This window comes from Erpetoichthys calabaricus, chromosome 2 (genome assembly GCF_900747795.2).
Source record: "Erpetoichthys calabaricus chromosome 2, fErpCal1.3, whole genome shotgun sequence".
Lineage (NCBI taxonomy): Eukaryota > Metazoa > Chordata > Cladistia > Polypteriformes > Polypteridae > Erpetoichthys > Erpetoichthys calabaricus.
The window spans coordinates 285,383,001-285,395,074 of NC_041395.2; the positions used below are offsets into that span (position 1 = coordinate 285,383,001).

The 12,074-nt window shown below is 34.6% G+C and overlaps 1 protein-coding gene across 1 annotated transcript in view; it reads left to right on the forward strand.

The window, feature by feature from the left end:
- The first annotated feature begins 614 nt into the window (after positions 1-614).
- The window catches only part of hpse2 (heparanase 2), a 306,556-nt gene continuing 295,096 nt past the window's right edge, over positions 615-12,074 (forward strand). Inside the window, exons 1-2 of the mRNA XM_028795686.2 lie at positions 615-996; positions 10,177-10,334. Coding sequence (XP_028651519.1) covers positions 737-996; positions 10,177-10,334 — 418 coding nt within the window. The 5' untranslated portion in view covers positions 615-736. The remainder of the gene's footprint in view (positions 997-10,176; positions 10,335-12,074) is intronic.

Here is a 12,074-nt window from a genome sequence, read left to right on the forward strand (position 1 = left end):
TACCGTGGGCAACAGGGGTGGTGCTGTGGCCTGAGCACATACGGTATACAAAGGAGTTTTCATCTTTTCTCTATAGCACCTTCGTGCTTGTGTATGCATGAATGTTCCCTGCGATTGACCTATACCTTTCTTCCGATGATGCATCACATAGGTTCTGGACCCTATTTTGGAACAAGCAGGCAGGCAACATGAAGTATGTGTATTAGCAGCAGCACGTTAAAGTCTTGGTAATCTTTAAACTTTTCAAAGCATAACTTTTCTATATTTTGTTTTATTATTTATTTTCTGTTTGTTATTTATGGCAAGCACTGTCTTTATCCCAATCTAATAATTATCTTGCCCGGATTTAACGTGACCCGATCCGAATCACTGCTGAGTTGCATCCGCTCCGCTCTTTTTCTATGGGAAAGTGGAGAAGTAGTTGTGATATAAGTGTACATAGGTTAATCCACAGACACTTTACCTTGTACAAGTAAGCAGTTCTTAGAGCTCAATTTTTCTTAAAGGGGCGGCGCTGGGAAATATCTGCTTTTGGCACCAATTCCTGAGAAGGCTGGCTAGGGGCGTGAATTGTATCCACCAGCTCCAAAACATTAGGGGAAAAGAGGGAGAGAGAGAGATTGAATAAGAGATCTCTACAGACACATAGACAGAAATTGATCCAAAGAAGAAACAATTTGTATATTTGCTTCTCCGTGTATGTTTCATTAAGACTTCAAATAGTTGTAAGAAAACTATGCTCTATCACCGTATCTACCCCATAATTGGGTCTGCACTATGGCTGGCATCCATTGCTTTGATGGTGCAGCTTCGGGGATTTTCAGCAGCAAATTCTAGAAGACCTCTGAGAGAAGGAAAAGTGCAAGGATTTACAGAGAGGACACTTATTCTTCTTGACGTGAACACCAGAAGTCCGAAAAAGACTCTAAATGAGAACTTCCTTTCTCTGCAGCTGGACCCTTCTGTCATTCACGACGGGTGGCTCGACTTTTTAAGGTAAGCATATACAACAAGAATAAAAACCCACTATACCTCCCTGGCTCTTCTTCACACTCTCATGAAAATTCAAAGATTTTACTTGACTTTAACATGGGGGAAAAGTCGCAGAAAGTACACGCTTCTCGTTATAGCATTGCAATGTGTTCCTTGTTAAGTAAAGTACATCGCAACACGTAACCTTCGTCTGTAGCTTGCTCCCCGAGTTCCAACCTAATATTTAGTGAGAAGTACATGTAAATAAACTATAAACACACATACTGTGGACAGCTGTGCTTATACTTGTGCTTGTATTATCTTTAAGTCTTATAAATACGTGGCAGTATACACGTATTGCACAACACAGAAAAGAATTTAAAATTAGCCTCGGGATTATCGGAAAATAATATTGCCTAGTATTTGCGAAGTGCCTACAGTTTTAATCATGACATATGTTTCGGTATTGTTTCAGATCTCTTGACAACGGGGTTTTAAAACATCAATCATAGCCCAAGTGCTCCAACAGCTCTTCAGTAATTTATCCAATTAGACTTAAGGGACCGATGCTGTGCCCCAAAACCTGTTATCAATTTGCTCTTTCTGCATGAAGAAAACGACTTACAAAACGTTGACAGTGTAACGTTTTACGCTCTATTATCAGGTTCTCAGTCTGGTAATTAATACATCTTACAGGAAGACAAAACAGCCAGCGTTCAGTTTTACGAACAAATCAATAAAGTGTTTAATTCAGAAGTTGGTGGACTTCAGTAGTCATACTGGACAGTTCGTGTCCGGTAAAATTAAGCAGTCTTGCCTAAGTGCCATTTTGATTTGACCTCATATGTGCAATGAAGGCCAATTTAAGTTATGAGACCAAGGCAAGCAAAGCACATCAACGATTTATGAAGAAAATTAGGATTAAAAAGTGACTATATCTTAACTGGAAAACGGATTAAAAGTATTTCTAAAAAAAGTAAGCCAGTGATAAAGATATTCCTAAAAAAGAAAAAAAAAAGACTTGTTCTGTAGTTAATTTGGCATTATTAATAAACTTCGAGTTTATTTATCCCTTCTTTATGTAAAGTGTGTGACCGATCAAGGTCTGATGAAGGTCATCGGCAGCAGGTAATTAATTTACTCTTTTAAGTCCCTTCATTTTTACTTCAATTTACATTACCCTAATAAAACATTTTAAAATGTTATCTCCCTTGAGTCTGCAATAATTTATCAAAGAACAAGTAAACAAATTCACAAACGGTATATGAAATAAATCTGTTTTAAATGTATTTCAGAACGTGAAGGAAATGTGTACTGTAAAAACCAATCAAGCAAATTCACTGCCTTGAAATATTAAAAAAAGTTAATAGACTCAAGATCATTTATGTTATTTCAAACGAATAACGTTCCTGTTCTAAAAACACCTGCAAAGTGTGATAAGCATTCTTTCTAAAGCCAAATCGGCTCTGGCCTTTAATGAGTTTATGTAGGTAATTATTTAACTGAAGCAGATATAAACTATAGCATTTACAAACTTCAGATACAGCATTTCGACAGTAACACTTAAATATGGCATTGCACCTTGAGCTACAAAGCTTAGAAAACTATGACATAATATATTAGTAAGGTGAATACTGAAATGCACAAATCGCTCCATGCTAACTTCAAATTCTTAAACTGTGTATTTTTGAAAACCATTAAATACACTTAAGAAAGAGAGAAGTAAACTACAGAATTTAAAATACGTAAGTATTTTACAGTAACGTTAAAATGCTTCTTTGCACTGGTTATGAGCTACAAAGACCATAAAATGAGGGTAAAATATAAGAAGTATTTCATAAATTTTCTAATGAAATGTGCTTGACTATAGCCATTCTTATGGTTGGGGGTTCGTTTTTACCCTTCTTTTCATAAAATAGCAAAAACGCTGGAATGTTTTATGTGAATATATACAGTATATGCTGCAAAGACATTTACAGAATCAGACTGAATATACATATCAACCAGATATACAAAGCGTAGTCCAGTGACTTACAAGCACATGTAAAAAGTTTTCTTTTCCGTCCTGCAATTTAACTCACTTAATTAATATAATTTAATATACAAATATGCATAAGAATCATTGTGGATCCTGCATGTAAATCATGTGTTTTAAGCTAGAATTTCGTATCATTGAAATGTTGCGAAAAATTAGGGTTAGATCGGTTAGTATTTTCATCTTGTACTTTTTGGTTTGGCTTCCACATCACCTAATGGTAATAATCAAAGTGACACAAGGGCTGCTTATTGAGAATATCTATCTGCCAGTTTATAACACAATGGAAGAGAAAGATGTCGACATTTTAATATCTGAGATAGCCCTAAAAATGTTTGCACTAAAGATTAACCTAAAGCAGAATAATTTGCTGCAACACAAATTCACTTTAAATAATCGTTAAAATTATTCTTACAAGAGATGCCACTATCTTTGCCATTTGGCAAACGTCAATCAACTAACCATTCAATCAATCAATCAGCCAATCAATCTTTATTCTAAATAAGGCCTCTGACAGCAAACTTGAGCATAAGGCTCAAAACATTAACGTTTTTGTTAACGACGTCTGCCAAATATGCATTAATAGTAATAACAAAAAACATTATGATAATTAACCAGTCTTCTTTAATTGTTTTACTGTTTCATTTAAAATAATGTAATGATAATTAAACATAATCATTTTAAAAAAGCCATTATTTTATGTAAAACCTTCATCAACGTAGCCCTTTTTGGTCGTGCGTGACATTTCAACGAAAATGTCTTTTTCCATGTGTTATTGAACCAACTTAATACACAGGCGCAAGGCAGGAAGTAACCCAAAAGGCGCAAGTCCATCAACTTGGCCAGTAGCAGTACACAGTCAGTCACACTGCCTCCTGCTAACTTACATGTTTTGTGAATGCAGAATTAAGTTCAAATGAAAAAAAGGGTCGAAAAAGCGTAGAGAACGTGCATCTCTTCGACTAGTCTGAGATTAGGCTACTTAGGAAGGGTAAGAGGTATTTCCACCGCTCCACTATGCGGCATTTTCGAATGAAACCTCTTATTAAATACCCTAAACAATAGACAATGAATTGCTCAGGGCGTTTCACTTATTACACCGGAGGTTATAGTAAGAAGAAAACTTACGTTGGATAGCAGAAGTGCCGGCTCTGGGATTTCGAGTCTCTGCTCACCATGGGTGGTGCATGACTTGTTCTGCCCTGTACACGAATTACACTCTGTGTGAATCTTTATGAGATTCTTTCTGAAAATCTATAAAACGACTTCAGTATGGGTCAATATATTTAACTGTGAAGTACTTTATTAGTCAAAGTTTTACAACACTCAACTAATACCTCTGTCTACTCTGATTACTGTCAAAATGTAAAAAATCCATAAATAAAAAAAGATTTAAAAGAAAGCAATTGAAGGATTTTTACTTTTCCTATTTTCTGTGCTGTTTTAATTAATATTAGTGCAGTAAGAAAGGATACAATATATAAACAAATTTTTATACAGAATTCTTCTAATAAAAATCTGATTCTTTTTGTAAGATTGCGTTATGTATGCAATCACATCAAACTCGTTGTTTCAGCAGTTTAAGTCTCTATGTACAGGTGCAGGAAATTATTGATTTGAGTACTCTTAATTTATTGTTCTTCTTGATTTTTACTATAATTTATGTTTGAAAACAACATTGCTATTAAACATTAAGATCCCTTAATTCATTCCGGACATACTTGATCTAATTCAGGGGGCTTTCCAGCAGCACCAGATGAGAGGCAGGAATGAACTCTAAATAAGGCCTCAGAAATAATAAATACTCAAAATATAAGTCTGATTTTTGAAAACGCATACAGGAAATAGTGTGCTCCAGTAATGGAATGAGTTCCATTTGAACACAGAGAACACAATACATGTTTATCTTAAAAGTGGCTTGTGACACACAATATTAAAAAAAAAAAGTTTTAGCCTTTTTGTAAGGATGCTGATAAGGATGAATGCAGTTTAATGTCTTACAATTAATGACAAACAACGCATTCATCTTTGTTTTTGAGTGGTGCTTTGGTTCATTTCTACAATTGGTGTTTTATACCTCAAAGGATCTGAGATAAAATCTCAACACACACTTACTGTCTGTGCAGAGTGTGCACATCCTCTGTGTCTGTGGATTCCTCAGTTTCCTCTTACACCACAAAGAAATATGTAATAGTTTAACTGATATTTCTAAATTGGCCTAATATGAATGAGAGTGCACATCGCTGTGTATAAATATGCTTTGAGATGAGGTGGTGCGTGTTCCATATGACACTGCTATCAGTCTTGCACTTGCTACTCCCAGCAAACACTCTGGCTTTATGTAAATCTATAATAAAAGTAGTGGTCTAGCTAAGAAAAGCTTTTTTTAATTAACTTTTTAATTTGCCTTGTGCACTGATGCAGTAGGTAGTGCTATATAGCCTTTCAGATCCAGAATCCTGGGGTTGAGTCCTCTATGTTTCTCCTTGTGTCCATGTGGATGCAGGTTAGTGTAACTGGCTCTTCCAAACTGGATCTGTGTGAGTGTGAGTATGGGAGTGTGATGGGTTAAATGAGAGAGACAACCGTTTATGAAGCTAGTCCACCACAGTATACTATATGTAAAAATTAAACTTCTCCACTGCATTCACAAAAGAACCTTGAAATATATACATTAGAGATTTTTAAATGTTTTTGTTCAGCTTTTTACAACCTTCCTTTCTTTTTTATTGCCCTTTTCATATTTTTCTTGCTAATGCTTCTTTTCTGTCTGTTAGACAACACTGCTGCCAATCGGTTAGTAATTCAGCTAAACTCTGAAATTATCACTAAAACTTTATGGTAAGAAAAGGAAAAGCAGTGCAACAAGCAAAAAAAAATGTTGCTACAGTACAGAGAATATATACACAGTAGATTTCTCCTTTGTAGTTGTTAGAATGAGGCCAATGCTCCTCCCTAGCCTCTCCTTTCATGTCCCGCTTGCCTCTGGCCTTGCCCATCTTTCACTGTAGTCAACAATGATACACTAAGGAGAAATTCTGAGAGACGAAGAAGAAATAAAAATCCCGCCACAGAGTACTGACACATTTTCAGTGCTCTTACACCGTGTTCATGTACAGTTGAGTAATGATCTAATGTCTAGTGTCTTTTTGGATTTTTTCTTTCTTTTTTTACTTAGTGAACCAGATACCTTAGCATGTTTTCTGTCAGACTTTTTGTGTTTTTGTTTCTTGCATGTTGTTTTCATCATTCCTGTCTGGATTTGCATTGACAGCTTTGTCTCTTCTTTGCAATTAAAGACATTACATGCAACATTCTCAAAAAAGATGGTCATTCAGTTCATACATGGAATGTAGTCAACCATAAGGAAGGAATAGTAAGAGAAAAATAAAGAACAGCAAAATAAATAAAAACAATTTCTGTTATATATTAATCTTTCAACATTTGCCTTTTTAAAATCTTTCATAGTTAACCATTTTATCTGAGTCTCATTGGTTGGACCTCTTTTTAGACAATATTTGCCAGTTATAATGATACAGAGGAAATCAGGAGTTTCCCCAATGGTGAACTGTGCATTGACCCAATTATACAGTATATCAGCACTGTGGCACACTTGAGGCATTGAAACAGCATTACGATATATTTATGCAATTAAGGTTTTCAAAAAAGTATAAAGGTGAATTGAACATTCAGGCTTCAAAAACCAACATTTGAGAGTCAGACCAGGTGTCACACATTGCCAACAAATTTAGTCAAAATAACAAGAACACTATTTAAAGGGTGGGAGGTGGAGTAGTGCTCCACCACATTTGGCAAACACTGCATGTCTGATTAAAACTGAGACCAAAACATGGATGTAAGAAAAGAACTATGGCAAGAAAGTAAGAATGATTTTTAATATTTATTTTTATCAGTATTCCATAAGAGGAATCAACAATCAAAGTACGTACTGAAATAGTCAAAATATCAGAAAAAACACTAGACAAAAATCAGAATCCAAAAAAGAGAGCAAAAGACCAAAACACCAGGTAACAAACAACAAGACTAAAGATTTTAACAAAGAGCACAATATTAAAGAAAATGATGCTTCTCAGACTTATGTTTTTATTTACCTAGCCCTCCTTTTACGTGCTTGTTGCATACTTAATGTTGCCATGCAAAATATTAAATTGGTAGGGGCCAGGGAAAATATCAAGTGAAAGAATTTGTCAGGGACAGAAGCTATGCCCCATGCTCAATATAGGGTGTGTGTCTTAGTGACTCACTGACTGGATTTCAAACATTGGTAAGCCAGTATGGTCACCATGAGGTGGCAAGGTGGTTCAGTTATTTGCAGTACCCTGGTTTCAGCTGTGGCCTGTGTGTATATGTATAGTTTTTATTGGATACTCCAGTCTTGTGTTAATTTCCAAAGATGTGCATGTTAAAGTGTCCAAGAATATGCCCTGCCATGAACTGGCATCATAATCAGGGTTTGCTAATGTTGCAGCAATTGCTGAATTATTTGTGTTCTGTTTTGGGTATTGTATTTACCCCATTTTTGACACTCATTGCATGCCCAACATACCTGGAATGGGGTCTCTCCTTGAACTGCCTTTCCCAAGATTTCTTCCATTTTTTTCCCTACAAAGCTTTTTTGGGAGTTTTTTCTTGTCTTCTTAGAGAGTCAAGGCTGGTGGGTTTTTAAAACGCAGGACCTGATAAAGCCCATTGAGTTATTCTTTCTGTGATTTTTGGCTATACAAGAAAAAAACGTGTTGTTTTTGTGCCCCTGATGTTTCTGAAATAGGCTCCTACTTTGCACAAATCCAGTCATAATTGGTTCAGTAAAATGAATGGATGTACGGATTACATTAATAATTTCTCCTTCTTGCTTCATATCCTTAATTTGTAATGTTTAGCTCTCTGGCTTTTAAAATCTGAGATGTCAACTATACCGTTTATTGTGCGTTTGATGCTGCTTCTTCATAACTCCAGAGACCTGAGCATGAAACCCAGAATGGCACGTTGTGTTGAATGTGCCTGTTCCATGGATTTCTACATGAGATTTCTCACATTAAAAAGATATACATTTTAGTCTAACTGGTATCTCTAAATGGACCCTCAATAGCTATGTGAAAGAGTTTGCCATATGATGAGCTGGCACACATCCAGTGCTGTTTATGTCTGGGGTCCAGGGCTTCTGTGGCATTTTCTAGTTCCAAAATAATGAAATATGTGACACGGAAAATGGACAGATAGAGGAGAAAGTGTAAAAAATACATTATTTCTTTTTTGCTGTAAAACGACTTTTCTTTTTTGTTTTAGGTGCCAAAAATATTGCATTAAATATACTCCACATTTAACAACCTCTTTTTATTACAAGTGATTATCCAGGTCCATGAAAACCAAAAACTTAAACTGACAAATGATGTTGCTCTCCTTTCTAAACAGGTTCCTCCTCTGTCCTCTGGACATCAGCCCTAGCAATTTAGAACACAGGATTATCCATACCAAATTGTATTTCTTTTGGTGATAAAAATTCAGCCATTGCTATTTATGTTTTCCCTTCCTATCCTTTTAAGACTGGCTTTTATTCTGGCTTGCAATTTGAGCATTGTAGTTCTGCTGTTCTTTGTGGTTCAGTTGGAGACTGGTGATTCTTCCCTAAGTTTTGTGACTATTTTTAAAAGTAAATTCTTTGTTCTTTAGATGATAGTTAATAAATGCTTTCCTAATACTTTCCAGGCTTGCTTTAAATATTTAAAGAGATTATTACAATTGTTCCAATTATAATAAAGGGATTAGATCTGCACAGTCACACCATCATTATTTGCACACCATTAATGAATTTCCTCAGGCAGGATTAAGCACAAATATATTTCTTTCGGTGCCTCTTGTAGTCATTTTTCTTTCACGGTTTTTAGTCTAACTATATTGTTCTTGTATCTCAATCATGGCATTCCAGATGTTGAAAACTGATTAACAGATTTTTCCGAATGATCATGGAGTATAACTAATTTTCTGTTGCAGCTTTGTAACATTTACTCATCTCCTTTTGTTAGGCTGTAGTCACATATATAGTGATATATTTTTCCATGTCAGTGTCTACATAAAATAAATAATTGCAAAGGTTTGTGATGAAGCACTGGGGTCCATTGTGGAAGCCCCATATAATGACATGGTACCAAAGGAAAAACAGTAACAAAAATGTAAATTCCATATAGACTATAAAGAATTCCACTTATTGAGTGTAAGGTCAACAAAGGCTCTTGAGGAGGCAGCTCTGTCCTTGTCAAAGTTCCTGTTCTGAATGCAGACTACCTGTTCAGTGCTTGCTTAAATAGTGGTTGTGCCAGAAGAAGCGGAGCTTCCTTTGCAGGACTGGAAGTGAGCCAGAGGTCCTCAGAAGAATTATCCTTCATTTTAGGGTTTAAAAAGGGAAAAGTAATCAACAACTGTGTCATGCCCCAATCCTTCCTCATCCCACTTATCTGAACAGAACTCCTGAAGCACTCATTGATCAGGGAGACAATAAATATATACACACATATAAGCTTGAGACAATTTGTGACAAAATGTTTTCATTTATGAATGGGTTATGGTAGTACAAATAATGACTAAAACATTAATGAAAACTTACCACAGTACTAATGTCAAGCCAGTATTTCAGGTTTTCATAATCTCATTTTTTGGTTCCATATTGTAATATGTCGTAGCTTTAGCAATATGCTACAAACAATCCTAATTTATGTTGTTGTCAGCTTTTATTTAATTTATTTATTTTACTCCTTTTAAATCATTTTGATGTACTACCAGATTATCAGAAGCTGTTATTTTCTAAAGAGGCAAGAGAGCGTAAAGTGACCCTATTCTATCTCATTTAATTTTTGTGATTCTAAATCCAGAGGATTAGTTCTTTCATCTTATTTCAGTTTAACACAGTGTTCCTTGATCAGCATAGGTGCTAATTTCTGTCTGTTACTGTCAGTAATAAAGCCTCTATTTTCTGCTTTTATATTTTGTTTTTTAGCACCTAAATATACTAAGTTTTCAAGCTTATTGCTACCAACATGCTCAACCAATATTAGTTAATTAGCTGTGTCACTGCTTTTAAGATTTGTCTTGATGTATTTACAAACAAATTCAGTTCAGAGCATTAATATTCCGTATCATCTCTCCTTTTGCAGCTCAAAGCGCTTAGTAACGCTGGCAAGGGGTCTTGCCCCAGCATATCTTAGGTTTGGTGGTAAGAGAACTGATTTTCTTCAGTTTCACAATCTGAAGAATCTTGCAAAACACAGAGGAGGTCCTGGCCCAGACTATTATCTGAAAAATTATGAAGATGGTAAGTCTGTATAAATTATATTTTAAAGATATTTATATTTATTAATTTTCATTTGTGTGATACTGTATATACCCATTGAGCTATGGTCATTCTATGTAGTGTAGATCTGCAGCATTCTTTCTGTATTTGTAAAATTTTCAGCTGTGAACTATAGTTTGCTTTTTGAGACCAATTTATATATTTGGTTTGCTCATACTGACGGTATGTCCATGTATTTGTAAGCAATCTGCAATGTAGTGATGTCCAACTTAGGGTTGGTTCTTACTGGTAGATAAGTAAATAAATAGGCAGGGAAAATGTTATTGATTTTAGGTTTACTTGATTTTTCTAACTAATGCTACATTCTGTACAGTTTCTCTATCAGAATATCCAGGCTAAGCATTATTTATGGAATTTGAGATAAAGAAAGAAAATGCTTTGCTGATTCACATAGGTCTTTCTCATAAGGATCTTTCTTTTATTAACCCTTATATTTTGTATGTATACCCACATATTTGTGTATTACTTTAAACTTACCCTCTTTAAACCCACCCTCTTATAGGTGTTTACCCCACAAAATTACAGAACTCAGTCATCTCTCATACAAAAAATGTCTGGTACACCCTCAAACTTTATATTTGGAGTTTCATATTTCAGTATTTAACACTCACATTTATATTTCAAAACAATTTACTGACAATACATTTAATTTGCAGGAGACTTTAAAATATAAAATTTTGTAACCCAAAGGTAAATCAGGGAGCCAGAGACAGCTGTATGAAATCAACACCTTTTATGTGATGAAACACACACTTTTTGACATTTACGCTGTGAGCAGCTTCATTTTTCATTGGGTACATTGAAAAACAATACCAGCTTTTCCCCGCAGTATTATGATGGCATGACAGAAGGGGGCAAAAGAAAGAACCTAATAAAGTTAATTAGGTATGAAGACAAAAGACTACATGGCCAAGTTCACAAGCACCTTGTCTATGGCATGTCATTTTACAAATTAATGTAAAGGCCGATTTCTAGTTTTTATATATAAGTAATTACATTTTGACTAAGAGATATCTGTAATTACATTTTGAATGGGAGGCTTGTCAAAATACAAATTTCAAATTTTATTCTGACAAGTCAAAATTGGAATTACAGATATGTTTAATGTGCTTAAAATGAAAATATCTAAAATGTAATTATGAACACCTAAAATTCACTGTCACAAACCTAAATTTACATGACAATCTAAAATAGTGGAAATGCAAAATATTTTAAAATTATTTCTGCTAATTATGTGGAGAGATTATTTCTAGTTCAAAAATTAGTCAAAATGCAATTGCACACAGAACTGAAGCTTCATATTGTGAAAAGTACAATAGTTCAATTGTATTTGACTGAAAGTACATTTCAAACAGGTCTATGCAGGCAATCAACACTATTTGAATAGATTAGATAAACTTTATTTATTCCAATTAGAAATTCAGATGCAGCAGAAACGTAAAAAAATAAAGATACAGACTCACAGGACAGATTATACTGCCAGTCAATCAAACGATAAATACATACATACATACATACATACATACATACATACATTGTGAATTTCCCCTTGGGATTAATAAAGTATCTATCTATCTATCTATCTATCTATCTATCTATCTATCTATCTATCTATCTATCTATCTATCTATCTATCTATCTATCTCTACATACATACATACATACATACATACATACATACATACATACATACATACATAC